An 18,003-nucleotide genomic window follows, 5' to 3' on the forward strand; every position below is an offset into this window, starting at 1 on the left:
GGGGTACAGAATCTGCAAATCAAGATCGGTGCCGAGTTTTAAATTTTTATATGAGATCATCACTTTTTGATGTACAAATATTTTTAGAACGCTTGCTATATATAGGCATACATCTTTCGCAAATCTCCTAAGTGCTTTCCCATGTAGCATTCATCGGCCACTAATTGTGCCATAAAAGGAGGGATACCCCGTCATTGATGTGAACTTTTTATCAGATGAATTTCTTGTATGATGCTGAGATTAAACCCTTTTATGCCGAAGTACGATGATATTATGTGACAAGGGATGATGTAAATCTCCAACAACGGGGGCCATTCAAGCCTTTTGTAGCCCACTCCCCTCCCCTACTGAGAACAACGGGGTTGTTTAAGCCTTGTATTGTAGCCTACTGCCCTCCCCTACTGACAACAATGGCGCTTTTCAAGCCTTGTAGCCCACTCCCCTTCCCCTAATGACGTAAAAGGCTAAGGAGTTAACCGGCGGCAAAATTCCGAATAAGCTAAGGCTTGAAAAAATTGTCCGCTTTTTGACAGGAGGGAATGAATTCTGTCCGTAGGCGCGCAAAGCACAAACAGAGAGAGTTGTTCGTTCATTTTTCAGCATCAAATCAGCTCACTCACAGGACAAGACGCGTTATTCCTCTCTCGAATACGCTAAAAGATGTATAGAAGCCTGAATTGCAAGGGATAAGGTTTTCCCTATCATACAACTACGTCCTGTCACCCTGTCATTCGGAAAGAAATATAAAACGGCTTTATTGTCAACGTCGATCTGTCCATCATACCATCTTCTAGATTAACACACATCATACGACAAACATGGTAAAAGGTGGTCGATTCTTCGCTCCTCGTGAAAAGAGACCGGTGGCGGCGGTTTATAGAGGTCCAGTTTCATGTCATTATTGTGCTGAATCAGTGGCACATTTGATGAGAAAATCTCCAATGAAATATAAAGTTCATTATTTAGGTCCAAATGAAGATCATGATATCAGTCCGGCAACTTTGAGTCATTTGGACGTTTTTGCTTGGCCAGGCGGTGGTGATGATGAAAATAAAGATTATCTAAAAGTTCAAGGTTATACAGAAGCTATTCAAGATTACGTCAAAGGTGGCGGTCGTTATGCAGGTTTTTGTTTGGGCGCTTTCTTTGCCAGAGGACCAAAGAGCAATCAAACTTTCTTTGGTCTTCTTCCTGAAGGTTCTTATACCAGCGGAGAGAGATTTCAACCTGGCGCTCAAACTTCATCTACAAATGATACAATCGTCTTGACAGATTGGACTTTTGGTTCAGGTCCAAAGAAAGGTCAAACAGTCAAAGATCGTTGGCAATACTTTCAAGATGGCGGTCAATTTCATATCGATAAAAACGTAAAAGGCGCGAAGATTTTGGGTAGATACGTCTATACCAAAGATCCCAGCGCAGTAATCGTTCCGTTCGGTAAAGGATCAGTTGGCTTGATCGGTTTCCATCCTGAAGCAGATCAATCATGGTATGATGACTATAACATTGTCAATCCACAAAACATTTCTGTAAGTGTGTCAAATTGCGAGAATGGAAGGATAATTGCTGATTGACTTCTCTCCTCAACAGTACGAGCTTGGATATGACTTCTTGCGTACGCTACACGAATCACAAGGCAAAGGTGTCTCTTCCAACGATGTCAAAACAAGCGCAAGCTTAAACGTCCAACACACCCAACAAGGCCACAAGAGATCTAGTACGTACGAAAGTCAAGAAAAAGAGGGGCTCGCATAAGCCTCCTTCGATGTATACTAATGTTTAGAGCTGAATGCTGATTCATTGATAACTTCTCTTTGTGCTTTCAGTGTCACAACACAATGCAGCAATTTCACTGCACGGACAAGATGGCATCTTTTCAGTTTCATGCTTGTTCGTCTTGATCTTTGCCGCCATCCTTGGACTTCAATTGACCAGGCGTTATCATTAATTATTATGATAGATTCCCTTTCATTTGTAACATTTCTACCTCAATTCCTCTTCTTATTCTCAGAGATTCCTTCATTTGTAACATTTCTACCTCCATTACTTTTCTTATTCACAGAGATTCCTTCATATGTATCATTTTCTCCATTTCATTATTCTCTTCTTTGATTCAATATTTGCGTATCTGGTGCACGCCAAGCATGACTTAAGCCGCCGCCAGTACTGCCACAATTCTTCAAAGAATCACTCTGACGGATAGCCTTGACATTTATTCTTCAAATCATTGCCAACAAACAGTACGTCCAGATCAGAGTGCTTTAAGGGAGATGTTCCTGTTTCATGCCTCTGTATTATTTCTCCTTTTGGGGCAGGCTGTCAGTATGCAAGGCCAGAGTAGTGGTATAGGCCAAGAAACTCAGCAGGCTCCCATGCAAAAACAGTCAAGACTCGACATCGATCTCAACAAACCGTACATTGTTGAAGAAAATCAACCAGGAGAACATGAGAAATCGCAACTTCCTGAACATGGTTTATCTCCTTCATATGTTTATAAGCCGCGGAAATCAGTTGGGGAATACAGTCAAACCCCATTGGCAAAGAGAATACGAAAGAGAGTAGAACAAATACGTGAAAAAGGTGGTAAAGAATTGGCTGAATTCCTTTTGAAACGCAAAGAATACGATAAGAAACATTCACAAAAATATAGCAAAGTAACAAAACTTTCTGGAATTTCTATACGATCGAAGAATATTAGATCAAGAGAAGTTACAATGAAAGTCCGACAAGGTATAGCGTCAAAAGAAGATTTAGCATTCTTCGAAGAGAGAAGACAAAGAGCAATCAAGGGCGATAAAGCTAGAACAGCAAGACTTCAAGAAGCAAGGCTTGCCGTTGCGCAAGGTAATCCGACGCCTGCTCAACTTGCCGAATTAGAAAAACGTAAACGAAAAAATGAACAATACAATCAAACCCGCAAGAAGAAGGCCGGCCTTGAAAATAATAAAGATAAGCTGCCGTAAGCCACCAGACAGAATTCCTGTAATTCGAAAAGTATGATCTTGGTCTTATGGTGGATTTGTGTTCAATTATTTCTATCTCTGTTTGGAGCTTATATTTGTCAGCAAAGTGTAGAGCTTGTGTATTACTTTAACAGCGAAGGCCGGACAGCCAGGCCCTCTTCCTTCGAATTTCCATTCAGCGATTGCCTTGAGCAATTCCACTACTTCGATTGTTTTGATCAGCCGGATGAGCCTCAATAGTGTAGCTGGTAGTGTAAAAGATCATTCGCACTCATAATGAAGCCAGTAAATAGCTACTTCGAACAATAATGCCGAGCAAAAAGCAACTATTGACATTGAGTAGACGATTCATGTGCCACTAGTAGAGCTGATGAGCATGAAAAATCTTATACTTTTGTCAAAGACACCGCGCATAAACATGATTTCAACAAGCATGTATAATCCACGTGTATCGCTTTCAGAATACATACGGATCTGAATCGGCAGTTGTGTGGATGCTTTTTCGTCTTTGGGACGATTGCGTATTCTCGAAGCAAGATTCAAGCCCCGGCAAGCACTGCTACAATTTTCAGTGCTTGAAAAGCTTTAGCAGATGTCATGTTCACATTCAACCCTCATCTTGTCAAATAGGTCCTGGCAAGAATGCTGCTGTATCATTTCTCTGTAATATTGTTTCTATTTGGACATGCTATCAGTATGCAAGAGATGGTAGTACTACAGGCTCTCAAAAAAATCCCTCACAAAAACAATCAAGACTGGATATTGACCTCAACAAACCTTACATCAGTGAAGAAGAGTCTCAGCTAGACGAACAAATGAAGTCGCAGGAACATGAACATGATTTACCTTCATCGTACGTTTACAGGCCGCGCAAAAAGCCTGAAGAGTACAGTCAAACAGCAATGGCAATAAGAAAGCGAAGAAAACGAGAACAGCTTCGAGAAAGCGGCGGTAAAAAATTTGCCGAATTCCTTTTAAAGGAAAAAAGTTACGAAAGACAATATGCAAAGCGACTGAACGAGGATACAAGACTATTAGGAGTCTCTATGAGAAGGAAGAACGTTAGATCAAGAGAAATTACAGTAAAAGTCCGACAGGGTACAGCATCAACAAATGATTTGGCTTTCTTTGAAGCGAGAAAACAAAGAGCATTCAAGGGCGATAGAGCTAGAACAGCAAGACTTCAAGAAGCAAGGCTTGCTGTTGCGCAAGGTAATCCGACGCCTGCTCAACTTGCCGAATTGGAAAAACGTAAACGTAAAAATGAACGCTATGAAGAGATCCGCAAAAAGAGGGGCAGACCTAAGAAAAAGAAAGAGAAGCTGCCGTAAGCCATGTGATAAAATTCTTGTTCTTTATAGAGTCAGATTATATTTTTAACGGATTTATGTTTAGTTACGTCGATCGCTTTTCAGGGTTGCTTCTAGCTGTCGGGACTGTGTAGAATTTTTGTCTTGCGTTAAGGTCGCAGCTCGATTGATCATGCACTCTTTCATTGGATACAGCGTTCTGCTTTTGCGATCAGCTGTATGAGCCTTGTTGGTGTAGCTGATATTGCAAAAGATCATTGACATTATATATTCAAGCTAGTAAACAGTAATCTTAAACATCAATATGGCTGATGATGAGTAAAAGTAGACTTTGATCCTAGCAAGCTGATGTTACGAAAGATTCCTTGCTAAGAGCTGTAACGATGAGTGTGATTAATCTTCTCATCTTATCAATAATACCGCTTCTAGGCCTACTTTAGCTGTGACGGCTCTAATGATGGTGTATAAGCTACACAAAGTGACTTCAGAATGCATATAAAATAAGAGCGGCAGTGTTGTGGATGCTTCTGTGACCTGAATTGTTTGCGTATGCGTACGCCAAATATAACTCAAGCCGCAACCATTCACTGCCATGATTTTTTAAGAATCACTTTTATGGAGCTTGCTGAGATTCATTCTCGATATCATTAACAACGAACAATGCAAATCGGTCAGAGAGCTTATTCGAAAATGCACTTGTATCATTTCTCTTTATTTTTACTTCTCTTTAGACACGCTGTCAGCATGCAAGGCGAGGAAAATAGTACAGGTCAAAGCTCTCAGCATGCTCACACACAAAAGCAACCAAGACTAGATATCGATCTCAATCAACCTTACATCTTGGAAGAAAATCCGCCAGAAGAGAATGTGACGACGCAAGATCTTACAAACGGTCATCGGGCAGCATATGTCTTTATGCCGCGCAAATCGGCTGGAGAATATAGTCAAACACGAACGGCAAGACAAAAGCGAAAACGTCGAGAACGACTGCGAGAAGAAGGTGGTAAAAAGCTTACTGAATTGGTGGAAAAGAAGAGAGAATATGATAGACAACGTTCGCAGCGGGATAAAGAAGTGACAAAGCAACATGGAGTCTCTTTACGACCTCACAATGTTAAAGCGAGAGAAATTACTGCAAGAATTCGGCAAGGTATAGCGTCAGATGAAGATATGAGATTTTCTGAACTTAGAAGACAAAGAGCATTGAAAAGCGGCAGGGCTCGATCAGCTAAACTTCAAGAAGCAAAACTTGCAGTTGCGCAAGGTAATCCAACTCCTGATCACCTTGCTGAGTTGGAAAGACGTAAATGGGAAAACGAAAAGTATGCACAAAGCCGCAAAACGAGAATCAGAATTCGTAAAAACAAAGATAACCCGCCGTGAGCTTAATTGGATTCTTATACTTTGAGAGTCAAATTCTGATTTTATAGTGGGTTTGTGTTTACTTACATTCATGCCCTCTCAGACCCAACTGTATCTGTCCGGAGATTGTAGAGTTTGTGTAAGTCTTTCGAATAGTACAAAGCTCGAACAATCATGCACTCTTTCATCTGAGATAGCATTCAGCCATTGTAATCAGCTGCATAAGCCTCATTGGTGTAGCTGATATTGCAAAAGACCATTAGCATTCCATAATTAAGCTAGTAAGTAGCAATTTTAAATATCAAGATAGCTCACAACAAGCATAACTTGATATTGATCCGAACAAGCTACATGTTCCATGTTCCTGAAGATCTCTTGCTAAGAATTGTAATGATGGCGTCAACAACCTTCTGCTCTTGTCAAAAATACCGCTACTAGGACTGCTGCAAACGTCCATGGATCGTGTACAAGCCATGCAGAGTAGCTTCGGAATACTATAACTTATGGAGCGGCAGTGCTGTGATTGCTTTTAATCTAGTGGGGATGGTTGCGTATCTAGTACGCCGAACATGAATAAAGCCGCGACCAATCACTGCCACAATTTTTAAAAGAATACCTTAATTTTATAGATAATCACTTTTTTGGGGGCTCGTTGGAATTTATTCTCTATATCATTATCAACCAAATATACGTATAGGTCAGAAAGCTTTTCCAAAGATGCACTTATATACTGCCTCTTTATTACTGTCACTTCTGTTTAGACACACTATTGGTATGCAAGGCGAGGGTAGTAACAGTGGTCAAGGCTCTCAAAAAGCTCCCGCAGAAAAGCAACCAAGACTGGACATTGACCTGAACAAACCTTATGAAGTTGAAGAGAGTCAGCCTGACAAACATATGACGTCGCCAATTCTTGAAACATATGTTTATAGGCCGCGGAAATCGATTGGAGAATACAGTCAAACGCCAATGGCAAGGCGAAAGCGAAAAAAGCAAGAACAACTCCGAGAAAAAGGTGGTAAAGAACTTATCGAATTACTCGAAAAGAAGAGAGAGTATGATAGGAAGCACTCTAAGCGACATAAGGAGGTGACAAGTAGATTAGGGGCTTCTATGCGATCATATAACATCAAATCAAGAGAAATTACTCTAAGAGTTCGACAAGGTATAGCGTCAGATGAAGATCTGAAATTCTCTGAAGAAAGAAAACAAAGAGCGAAGAAAACCTTCATAGCGAAAAAAGCCAGACTTCAAGAAGCAAGACTTGCAGTTGCGCAAGGTAATCCAACGCCTGCTCAACTTGCTGAGTTGGAAAAACGTAAAGATGAAAACAGACGGCACGAACAAAATCGCAAAAAGAGAGTCAGAACTCGTAAAAATAAAGAAAAAGCTGCCGTGAGCAAATAGAGATTACCTTTCGTTTCCTTTTTAGACCTCTGTAGTGGATTTGTGTTTGCTTATCAATATCACATTCGGGGCTTTCCTCTTTATCCGCGGAAAGTAGCATTTGTATCGCATGAGCCGCACAAGAACTGCAAACATTATGCTCGAACGGCTATAAACTTATACATCTGTGATACCATCTTGTGCCTACTTTCAATATTATGACTCCATTATGCTCTATGGCCTTCACTGTCTTGCTTGCTCTAGCCAGCTGTTTGAGTTTCATTGGCGTAACTGATAGCAGCAACTTTGAACGTCAACATGTCAAAAGACAAGCAGGACTCGAATTAGATTTAAACGAACCATACATCCCTGAAGACTCTTCTGCTCAAAGTAGTGGTGCTGAGCGTGATTTTCTATCTACTTCTGTCATGAATACCGTTATCGGACCTTCTGCCGCCACTGCAACAGTCCCATATCATCCACGCAAAGCGCCTTCAGAGTATGTGCAGACTAGAAGAGCTAAACGTCAACGAGAAGCAATGTAACTCTTGCGAGATCAGGGAGGTGGACTATATCGTGCTCATTTGAACAGAAAGAATGAAAGGAGACGAGAAAGAGCAGTGAAGCTGAAACTGAGCAACATTAAAGAACCAATTCCTGAAAGGGTTCGAATGAATGGCGAAAGAATCAAAGAAGCTCGCAAAAGAGTTCGAGAAGGTAATGGAACTGAAGAAGATCATTTTATCGTGGAGAAGAGAAAAAAGACTGAAACACAATCCCGTAAACTTAAACCTCGAATCAGAAAGAACAGAATACAGTATGGCTCAATTGTTCGTGATAAGGTCAGAAAGGGTATCGCTACACCACACGAAGCCGATCGAGTTCAAAAACTGCGAGCTCGTGATCGTGAATACCAAAAGAAACGGTATCATATGAAAAAGGATGCCAAAGATAAATCCATGCCGTCCCAATAGCTTGAATTTCTGCAATACAAAATCTTTCATCTTTTTTATGTTTTTGACAAGTGCAGTGAATGTTTTTAATTACTGGAAGTGTAATGCAGCCTCTTTCTGCTTAGAATTGCTGTGTAATTTGAACGCTGGGGCTTGTAAGAGTGGAATTGGGACACAGAAATGAGCCAGGCTGTGGCAATATTGCTTACTCATTCAACCAGTTCTCTCGAAAAGCAGCAAACCTCATTTAACTTACCCTCATACCATTAAAATTTTCTTTTTGCAATATGAAAACGATACAACTTTTTGGTTTCATGCTTCTTTTTCATAATGCCGCCGGTTGGCAAGGCTTAAACATTTTCGTTAAAAGAACCAATAGTGAGGAGACCCCAAGACTTCATTTAGACCTCAACAAGTCGCCTCCCAGAGAACCTTCTCCTCCTGAGAACGATGGAGCAGACCCTCTTATGCCTACATCGCAAGGTGACGTTCTCACCTCTTTGAAGCCAAGAAGGCCTTATGTATACTATCCAAGGAAACAATTGCACGAATTGAGTACGAACAAGAAAGCAATAAAAGCCAGACTCGCTCGAGAAAAATTGCGAGAAGGCAAAAATGAAAACGCGCTAAGCCTTTCCTTGGAAAAGCAAAGGGCACGCATGGAACCTCGTATGGAAAGATATCGTAAAGAGACCAAAGAACTTGGTTATTCAAACCGACCATTTACGTTGAAAAAAAGAAGAATTAGGGAAAAGATTAGAAAAGGTATAGCAACGGATGAAGAACGTGAATATATAAGAAAAATAAAACAAAAACTTTCTGCTAGTCCCTCACAGAAGAAAAAGATTGACGATATGAAAGCAATAAGGGAAAAAGCACGACAGGGCACGGCAAATGAAAAAGAGTTAAATGCTTTGGAAAAACGTAAAAAGGCTGATCAAGAAACGTATCAGAGAAGAAAACAGCGGAAGCTGAATTCTGATGAGGCTTGAAAACATTCTATTGAACGGGCTTGTCGCAAGTGCCACTAGAATCGAGGGCGGCCGCCCTTGACTATAGGGTTGGCCTATGCAAAAGGCGCAATACAAAATAGAAAATGTAATAACCAGAATGTCCTGTAAAGTTTTCTCTTCTTCATCCATCATCTTCTTTCTCTTGGTGGGTCTTTTTCTGTCACAAACAGTTTTTTCAGACCCACCCGCCTCCCCTATCATAGCGTCGCGCTCATCCAGCCGTTGTTCCGGCAACGGTCGGGAGCAGGCCAGACGGGAACGTCCACCGAACGTTTTGTAATCACTTCTTTCTTCATCATCATCCAATCCTGTCTGAACTGTGCGATAAGACCAATTGCCCAAGCTAGGATGCAAACTAACACTTATTGCTGGCAAAAAACGAGAACTTTCTATGAGTAGCTGGTTGTTATGTTCGTTTCCATAAGTAAACATTCAATTTTCACATAAGCCCCTTCTAGGTAGAGTTCATTTGAATGAGTGTGTAGGCCGGGGCATTGAAGGCCATTTGTTTATGTGTGCCTTGGGTCAAATTTGTAGGATATACTGGTGTACCTCTTCCTCCCACGTTTGACAATACCCGCATCTAATCGACGCAAGATGATGGTTGTCTCCTTCATTCTATTTTTATTCATCGCAATGCAGCGGATTTATGGTGTTCATGATTCAGAAAATACCGCCATAGGGACGAGTGAGAATGTGAAAAAGAAGCCAAGACTTGATTTTGATCTGAATGAACCATATGTCGAAGGAAACAGCTCGGTGAGCGAAACTGCCAAAAATGCTACCACGGATAGCCCTACCGTTGGCCATGGGCAAGAGAAAACAAATCAAGCAAAAGATACTCTTGCCTCGCCTTCTGTCTCTAAAGCTGAAGGCAAAACATACATCTATCGTCCTAGAAAACCAGTTGATCAATTGAGTCAAAACAAAATGGCTATAGAGAGTAGAAGAAAACTTGCACGTATACGCGAAGGGAAAGCAAAAGTAACAATGAGCGAGCATTTAGAGAAGCAGAAGCAACGTATGAAGCCACGGTTGGAAAAAGATAAAAGAGATACAGAAAGGTTTGGGTTTTCAGTTCGTCCAAGGAATGTGAGAGATAGGTATCTTCGAGAGAAAATAAGACTCGGTATAGCCACAGAGGATGAGCATAACTTTGTCAAAATTCAAAAACAAAAAGCTTCCTCGTATCCTTCACAAAAGAGGAGACGAGAGAATTTGAAGCTTATAGGTGCAAGAATACGCGCCGGCAATGCAACAGAAGAGGATAAGGAGATTTTGAATCGCCACAATAGAATCAGAAGGGAGTCTTATCAGCGTCGCAAGAATAGCAAAGCAGATTAGTCGTACTGTGTACATTACTTACTTTCCTTTCACATTTGATGCCTGTACACACAAAGTTCACTTCTAAACTTAGGTAATCTGCACTGCAGCATTGGTTGCCAGTATGGGCTGAAATAGTATTCAGTTAAGGCTTTCCATTCTTACGCAAAGCAAAAGTAATGGACCCGATATTCAATGCCACACTTCGAGTTTCGCGGCTTATGTTACGCTATATGTTGCCCACTTCAGAAACAGCAAAGATGTGATCTTTCTTCTTGCAAAAATGCGTTCAAGTTCTGCTTACTATCATCATATACTATCAAACGCCGATATGAGACCCTATAAATACTTAGTAGGAAATGGCATGGGATTTTTTCTCTTTGCACTGTTCAGCTCCTTCATAGTTCTATGCAATTCAACAGGCGAAGACAGCAGCTCTAACAGACATCACAGTTCACCAAAAAAGGGTTTGGATATCGATTTAAATGAAGAATATGTTCCAAGCCACTCTTCTTTTAGCAGTTCTCCTCTGGCAGAACAGCAAGGAGGCTTAACTAATCCTCCTGTCTTGCAAGCTAAACTTTCGAAAGACCAAGAGTATGTATATCGACCTCGTAAAGCGGAATCACAATACAGTCAAAACCCAGCAGCGGTGCTTACTCGTAAGAGAATGCAATTCATGCGAGAAAATAACAAAGAGGCGCTCGATACATATCTTCAAAGAGAGCGGAAACGTTTAGCATACGCAAGCCAAAGTGATAAAAGATTGTCAAGATATCATGGTACTTCGATGTACGATCGTAGACTGAAAGAAGCTCGAGCAAAGAAAAGAGAGGGAACAGCAACCAAAGAAGAATTAGAGTTTGTTGCAAAGAAGAATCAATATTTCACACAACATAGAAAGATTTTGAAAGATGCCGGTATCAAAAGAAAGGACGATAAAGTGCAAATCGCTAGAAAAGAAGCTCATAAAGGAACAGCAACTAAGGCACAACTTGACCTGCTCGAGAAAAAGAAGCTGCTTGACAAAGAACGCTATCAGAGAAAACAAGCAGAGAAAAAAGGCACAACTTTGCAAAAGGAATAGATATTTGTAAAATTCATCTTAATTTGCACAACAATGCGTGCAGGACCGTGTAAACTATCTTCCGGTGTCATCAAGCTTGTTATACTCTTTGAAAACTACTGTTTGTCATACAAACCACAGCCCCTTTACTTGACAATTGACTAAAGCATTCCTTGCGTTATCACGGGGCTACACGAATGCAATTGTTGTACGAATGCAGATTAATTCGTATTTTGTCATCCGCAACTCTTTACCTTTATAACTTTCATTGTGAACCCATCAACTTATAGGATGCGTGATATTTTATTCCTTATTGCGATGGTATTTATGTGCCAGAGATGGACAAATGAAGCGTATGCGGCATCACAGAATTATAAGATTCCAGGTCTACTTCAAAGGCATCTTTACAAGAGAGGCCAGGAAAAAGGAACAACTTCAGGACAACCTGAGCATGGCCAGCCCTCTCATCGATCTGAGAGTATATGCTCTACTAACCAAGAATGCGCCATGATCAGCGTACCCAAGCATGGTTATAAACATGTCTGGTCACACTCTCCTGATTTACACGCCGTGAAGGCGACACGAAAGGCAAGAACAGATATGTTCAAACCGCGTAGAGATCTTTCCAGATTAATGCAAGCCCCAACAGCAATACAAGAAGTGCACAAGAGCAAAGATGAACTATTGGATAAGAAAGAAAGAGTTTTTGGCACTCGTCGTGGCAGTAAGAAATCATTTCCCGGAATGTGGAAATCGCGCAGGGCTTATCTTCGACATCAAAGTCGGCATGGGAAGCTTACTCCTTCAGAAGAAAAAGACTATAAGCGGACTGTAAAGGATCCGCAAGAAGCATACAACAAGAAACGCAGAGAACAACGAAAGGCAGAAAAGAAGGAAAGAAAACAATCTGCAGATCACTAAGTTAGGGGTGTCTGTCTTCTCAGTGAATGTGTGGTCATCTCCTTCATTCGGAACCTGTCTGTCCAACTCTTTGCTCTGTACATGTTACTGCCTATGTATTGCAAATTTCTCGGGGCAAACCGTTGCTCGTGAAACTTTGTGTAAGCTTTTTATTTATTGCATATAGTTTTCGAACATGTTTTGCACGGTAGCTACTGTGTAAGTTGTTATTGTCAACTATAATCATCGGAAATGAGACTAGTCTTTCTTGTCTTTTACTTACTTTTTCATGTGCAGCTTATATATGTCCATCCGCAGCCCTTAGGATCTAGTACAAGTGGAAGAGACTTGAATGCTGCGGTATCTAGCACGTATCTGTTTAGGAGAAGCGGTACAGACGTGGAAAAGGAAAAAGCTGTATATGATAAAGATTTCAAGGTCTCGTATATACCGTCTGAAACACATATTGCAACCAACGATCTATTAAAGCTACCATTCAGAAAGACTGCAACCCTTTTCAAATCACAAAATATGTATTCACCTTCTGTTGTAGGGGGTCAAGAAACGTCGGAACACTTGCCTCCAAAATACAAATATAAGCCAAGGAAAGAAGCTTCTGAATATTGTCAATCAAACAGAGCACAACAATATATAAGACGGATGGCAAACATGCGTAAAAATAATCAAACGAAATATGCAGAATACTTAAAAAGAGGTAGAAATCGAATGGAACGAATAAAAAAAGATCCAGAACTGCTAAGTCGTCATCAGGTATCCAGAAGAAAACATGATGAAAAAGTAAAAGAGCTTCGACGTAAAGTACGGATGGGAACGGCTGATGATAATGAATACCAATTTGTTGCTCGCCTACGTCAACGAGATAAAGACCACAAAGCAAAGACTGCCAAAAGCAAACAATCAAATGTAGGGTCAAATTAATTCCTGTGTATACTTTTACACAGCCTGAACTCTTATAATTCCGTGTTGTTTGGTGTATTTGAGTTCTGTTTGCGTACAACAAACTCTCATGAAAGATTGATCGAAAGCGGAGCACTCCTATCCTTTAAAGGCCCTTATCTTTATGGGGAAAAAAGTCAGTCTCACTCGATCCTTCGTAAATGATCATCTTTGTTGCCATATCGAGTAAGCGGGTATTATGAATAAAGTACTTTTGATCTTATTATGCACACACGAACTTCTCGCGGCTACCCTTTTAGTAACCACTGCGAACACTTTCGCCTTGCACCCTCTTGAGAAAAGAGGTGATTTGCATGAAAATGGCGCAAGCCTATCAAATACGGAAGGATTCAAGACTGCTAGGCCAAAGCTGATGCTTGATTTGAATACGCCTCCTCCTTTTGAACTTTCTGACGACGAGAATTCGGAAAAGTATCCCTCTGGGACTCCATCTTCAATAAATCAAAGTTGTGCAAAAACACGTTCTCCGACCATTTCAATCAAAGAGCAAGGAAAGAACGAATTACCTGCTTGGCGAATGAGATACAATATGAAACGTAGACAAAAGCGAGCAGAACAGCTTCGAACGAATCCAAAAGTCAAAGCAAAAATAGGAAAAGAATATGAACGAAGAAAAGAAAATATGAAAATAAAACAATTGATTTGGGAACAAAATCCGGCTTTACAAAATTTACGTGATAACAATTTTACTCCATTACGAACACAAATTCGTAAATACGTTCGTGAAGGCAAAGGCACGGAAGAAGAGAAAGCATATGTTAAGAAGTTGAGTATAAGTGACTTAAAATACAAGAAAGCAAAACGAGAGGCCAAGAAGGCGAAATCGTGAAATCTATATGTCATTCAATATTACGTGCTTCCGTAGCATATGACTTTCGCGGGGCTCTCTGGCTTCGAAATACACTTTTGAAATCTCTTTCGAAGCATGTCAGCCTTCTTCTACTTCTTTACAATATCTTTAATCTCTTTTATTGATTTTGTCAATGATGGAATTCTTCATCCTCGTGGCTTTTTCTACTCTCTGTAGAATATTGATGCTTGACGTTTATTCATGTTCGCCTGTAATAACAGCGCTCTACAAACGTGGAAGTCCTGGCAGAAGTACACCTCCTCGTCAGCCTGTCTCGGATCAACAACAACCAGCAGATAGCTTTAGCAGCTTCCAACATTTATTGAAGATGAATCCTGAAGATCTCCAAGTATCGTTTGAGAATGAAGATGATAGTTCAGCAACTTCGCATTACTTCAGAAACGTCCCTCATTCACAAATCATCAAGCCGAAGCCTTCTCGGCCACACAAGAGTATTGCTGTGCAGACTGAGCATAAGACACAATCAAAGCCTGACACAGAAGTCACCGCTAAGCGGAAGCCACGAAAACGAGCTGAAGATTATAACCTAAAGAGAAGATTAAAAAGGGCACAATTAAAGATGAATGCTCCTGACACATACCAAAAAGGATTAGAAGATGAAAGAGCAAGGAATGTTATCCGTAGAAAGAGACGTAAAGAACTTGCTCTATCTAGATCTCCATCGTCTGAAAGTACTGCCATAAATCGAGCAGCGATTCGTAAGAGAGTTAGGGAAGGTAAAGGGACAGAAGAAGATAAAGACTATATCGAGAAATTGCGTATCAAGAACCAAATGTATAGAAGGAGGAAAAGCTATGAAAATTTACTAAAGCTTAAAGGTCCAGATGATCAATCTCCCAATTCAAGAGGAAGCCATTGAAGAAGGAAGAAAAGGTCGCCTGCATTCCAAGGGACGCGCTTCACTATTCCATCAATGCTCCCAATTCAAAATTAGCAGTTGGCGTGCATCCGAGAGTCCTCCCTAAGACCGCTAACGGTTTAGCCGTGATTCGGCACCGAGGGCTGAACAAATGAATAACAAACAATTTGCAACAAGTCAACTCTTATTACCATCTTTCACAAATCTGTTAATATCAAAGTCTTTTTCAAGCACTCTTTAGTCAGCAGGGCATCGCAAGCGATTACGATTACATCATCATGTCAGGATAGAGTATCAAATGGATAGCAACTTTAACGTTTATAAATTGACGTCTTATGCATCGCGAAGTTGAACGTTAAGAACGTCTCCTTGATTAGTCTTTTCCTTGTCATCTTCATATCCCTCATCAACGGTACCATGTTCAATATCGCTTCCCGCTTTTTGTGGTTTAGCAACATTTGTTTCTTCAACCGCAGTTGCAGGAGCAGCATTCTCAAAGTTGATACCTTTCTTTTCAGGTCCAACTGAAGCAGTGATTGCTAGACCGATAGCAATGATTGCAGTTGCGATTGCCATGACAGGACCATAAGCTTCAACGGGCAAACCAGTCTTTGCAGAATTGACAAAGTTGTTCTCGGAAAGAGCGTTGATCAATTGTGTTGAAGGAGCAGAAATTGCGTTACCCAATTGATAGGTTAAACCAACAAACATTGCGCGGAAAGCAGGAGGGGAAACTTCTGACAAATAAACTGGAACGACACCCCAAGCTCCTTGAACCATGAATTGTAACATAAAACCGCCTCCTTCTAATCCAGATTCGGAAGTAGGTAAGACCCAAGCAGGGATCAAACAACAACAGACCAAAGAAGCAAGAATCATTGCTCGACGACGACCGATTGCTTGACTCAAATAACCCCATATAGTTCCTCCGACACAAGCTCCAGTTTTCATTAAAATAGAAGCGCGAGAAGCAGCGTCAGGTTTCAGTCCTTTACCTACCAACATGAACGTTGTATAAGAATCTTGGGAACTATGGCTGAACCAATTGAACCATGACATCAAAATAATCGAATAAACGCAAACCTTCCATTCCTTTTTCAACATCTTTCCAAAGTTGTTTCGGAAATTTTGCAAACCATTTCCACGGCCGGCTTGCTTTCTTGCTTCGATGAATTGTTTTGATTCAGGGAATGCTAAACGTAAGAAACCACTCAAGAACGATAATCCTGCACCGACCCAGAACATCGTTGTCCATGTGTTTGTTGCACCCCAACTCCAAGATTGACACAAGCAGCTAGAACATATCCTAACGAATAACCTTGTTGGAAGATACCTGAAAACAAACCACGAGCTTCTGCTGGAATATTTTCGAGTGCCATACCTGCTGCACCACCATAAACTCCTCCCATGCACAGACCGAAGAGTGCCCTCACCGCCAAAAACTCATTAAATGTTCTGCAATAAATCGAACCAACTTGCAAAGCACCCAATAGCCACATGTTCAAAACGAGAGGATACTTTCTACCAAAGTAATCGCTTGCAACACCAAAGAATGCAGCTCCTACCGAACGCAAGAGCAGGGTCAACGTGATGGCCTCTGTAACTTTGGTTTTGGAAACGTCGAAATGTTTGGAAAGTTTAGTGGTTTGAATGGAAAGAGCATGGAAATCAAAAGCATCTGCTGTCCAAGCCGTGAAATCAATCAAATAAGCACCCCAACCGATTGCGTTCAACATGCATAATAGACGGATCGGGTTCGGGGGCATAGAAGGTTTGGTCCAAGTAACCACTTCATCACCATTTTCGTCATAATGTGTTGTTTTGACCTTCCATCGGAACAGGTCACGGAAGTTTTGTGCACCAGAACGAAGAATAGAAGTCATAATGGTAAGGGATGAGGAGGAAAAGGTGAGAATGAAGAACGAGGGGTAATTCAGTGAAATGTACTACGCCCTTTTTATATTTTCTGATCCCCGCACATAATCAAAACGGCGTACCTTTCTCCGCACTGCAGGAACTACTTCTGCAAGACTTCGCATAAATTAGGAGATCCGAATGAAGATACAGCACTTATTCTGTAAAATTCAATAACAATCTTACCGATATCCAATCAAAATGCTCCAGCTTTTATGTATACCCCATGGGGTGCTTTCTTGAATCAACTCCTAAACTACACACTAATGCATAAATTAAATGAATATCTTCTATCAAACCGTTCATTTCCGAGATATAAATATATTTCTGAAAGGGTCAAGGCGGTATATGGAGGCAAGATCAAAGTCTTTTAGCGAATGGCCAAGACTTTTAGTAGATTCCTCCTGAGCGGGGTTTATACTGATCAATGTTCCGTACGATTGGTTCTCTCAACGCCTCAATTCGCTTATTTGTCATTTAGATTCTCAGTGGAAATCTGCATTCACCGCCATGATCACCGCCTGTGAACTGTGTAGTATGCCGTTCATTATCTTGCGGCTTTGCGGTAGGAAGTAGGAGTCTGAATATAAGAGAAATGTAGCTTGAATACACTGGCAGGAACATGAAGGCTGTCAATCAAATGAGCAATGCAAAAACGAAGATTCTGCAGAATTTGACATCGATTAGCGTTTCTTGGCATTGGATTTGATTAGATATAGAAATGATTTTTTGGGAAGTGCCAAGAAATAAACATAAGCGTGGGGGGCATAAAGATGCATAAGCTGAGGTTGAACGTTAACGGCCTTAACTGAAACGCTTGCATCCCCGCATCAACCCCGCAGGGTTAAAGTACAGTCTATGTAAGGGTCGGAAAATCAGTAACAGTGCAGTTCATACAATGGTGTATGCTTTCTTCATTAAGCGAAAAGCTGCATCTTTGTCATTGGTGGCGTATTGGAACGTGTGTGATGTTTTTGTTCAGCGGGAAAACATTAATACTCAAACTTCTAAATATGGCGTACAATACCGCATACATCCTTCTTTTTCAAGCTGTGCATCATTTATAACTCAGACGGAACGGATCGGAAGGGCATGATCACCGCGT

At 40.9% G+C, this 18,003-nt stretch overlaps 8 protein-coding genes across 8 annotated transcripts; 7 read left to right on the plus strand and 1 right to left on the minus strand.

The window, feature by feature from the left end:
* The first annotated feature begins 711 nt into the window (after nt 1-711).
* FA14DRAFT_79781 (uncharacterized protein) lies at nt 712-1,729 on the plus strand. The gene has a single exon (XM_025502909.1). The coding sequence runs from the start codon at nt 819-821 to the stop codon at nt 1,572-1,574; it is 756 nt and encodes a 251-aa protein (XP_025353239.1). The 5' UTR covers nt 712-818; the 3' UTR covers nt 1,575-1,729.
* FA14DRAFT_79790 (uncharacterized protein) lies at nt 1,648-2,191 on the plus strand. Its single transcript, XM_025502910.1, has 2 exons — nt 1,648-1,717; nt 1,827-2,191. Exon 2 carries the CDS (start codon nt 1,885-1,887, stop codon nt 2,110-2,112), a length of 228 nt encoding a protein of 75 aa, XP_025353240.1. The 5' UTR covers nt 1,648-1,717; nt 1,827-1,884; the 3' UTR covers nt 2,113-2,191.
* Nucleotides 2,192-2,324: 133 nt separating this feature from the next.
* On the plus strand, nt 2,325-7,995 carry FA14DRAFT_181607 (uncharacterized protein; the record flags this gene model as incomplete). The annotated part of the gene is made up of 7 exons (XM_025501117.1): nt 2,325-2,959; nt 3,751-4,290; nt 5,005-5,652; nt 5,739-5,774; nt 6,397-7,007; nt 7,286-7,562; nt 7,614-7,995. The coding sequence occupies 7 exons, from the start codon at nt 2,325-2,327 to the stop codon at nt 7,993-7,995; spliced, it is 3,129 nt and encodes a 1,042-aa protein (XP_025353241.1).
* Nucleotides 7,996-8,230: 235 nt separating this feature from the next.
* Nucleotides 8,231-9,391, plus strand: FA14DRAFT_191994 (uncharacterized protein). Its single transcript, XM_025501905.1, has one exon. The coding sequence runs from the start codon at nt 8,262-8,264 to the stop codon at nt 8,964-8,966; it is 705 nt and encodes a 234-aa protein (XP_025353242.1). The 5' UTR covers nt 8,231-8,261; the 3' UTR covers nt 8,967-9,391.
* A 232-nt stretch (nt 9,392-9,623) lies between these two features.
* FA14DRAFT_185760 (uncharacterized protein) lies at nt 9,624-10,331 on the plus strand (the record flags this gene model as incomplete). Its single annotated transcript, XM_025501477.1, has 1 exon — nt 9,624-10,331. The coding sequence occupies one exon, from the start codon at nt 9,624-9,626 to the stop codon at nt 10,329-10,331; it is 708 nt and encodes a 235-aa protein (XP_025353243.1).
* A 262-nt stretch (nt 10,332-10,593) lies between these two features.
* On the plus strand, nt 10,594-11,397 carry FA14DRAFT_157633 (uncharacterized protein; the record flags this gene model as incomplete). Its single annotated transcript, XM_025497909.1, has 1 exon — nt 10,594-11,397. The coding sequence occupies one exon, from the start codon at nt 10,594-10,596 to the stop codon at nt 11,395-11,397; it is 804 nt and encodes a 267-aa protein (XP_025353244.1).
* A 297-nt stretch (nt 11,398-11,694) lies between these two features.
* On the plus strand, nt 11,695-14,984 carry FA14DRAFT_181611 (uncharacterized protein; the record flags this gene model as incomplete). The annotated part of the gene is made up of 5 exons (XM_025501118.1): nt 11,695-12,100; nt 12,464-12,495; nt 12,595-13,200; nt 13,532-14,079; nt 14,282-14,984. The coding sequence occupies 5 exons, from the start codon at nt 11,695-11,697 to the stop codon at nt 14,982-14,984; spliced, it is 2,295 nt and encodes a 764-aa protein (XP_025353245.1).
* A 333-nt stretch (nt 14,985-15,317) lies between these two features.
* On the minus strand, nt 15,318-17,055 carry FA14DRAFT_185763 (MFS general substrate transporter; the record flags this gene model as incomplete). Its single annotated transcript, XM_025501478.1, has 3 exons — nt 16,296-17,055; nt 15,441-16,257; nt 15,318-15,386 (listed from the first exon to the last, which is right to left on the minus strand). The coding sequence occupies exons 1-3, from the start codon at nt 16,865-16,867 to the stop codon at nt 15,318-15,320; spliced, it is 1,458 nt and encodes a 485-aa protein (XP_025353246.1). The 5' UTR covers nt 16,868-17,055.
* Nucleotides 17,056-18,003: the final 948 nt, after the last annotated feature.

This window comes from Meira miltonrushii (assembly GCF_003144205.1).
Source record: "Meira miltonrushii strain MCA 3882 unplaced genomic scaffold FA14scaffold_4, whole genome shotgun sequence".
Classification (NCBI taxonomy): domain Eukaryota; kingdom Fungi; phylum Basidiomycota; class Exobasidiomycetes; order Exobasidiales; family Brachybasidiaceae; genus Meira; species Meira miltonrushii.

Bases quoted from the DNA above. Each gene is read 5' to 3' on its own strand.
- FA14DRAFT_79790 (XM_025502910.1), top strand. From the start codon at position 1,885: ATGCTTGTTCGTCTTGATCTTTGCCGCCATCCTTGGACTTCAATTGAC.
- FA14DRAFT_79781 (XM_025502909.1), top strand. From the start codon at position 819: ATGGTAAAAGGTGGTCGATTCTTCGCTCCTCGTGAAAAGAGACCGGTG.
- FA14DRAFT_191994 (XM_025501905.1), top strand. From the start codon at position 8,262: ATGAAAACGATACAACTTTTTGGTTTCATGCTTCTTTTTCATAATGCC.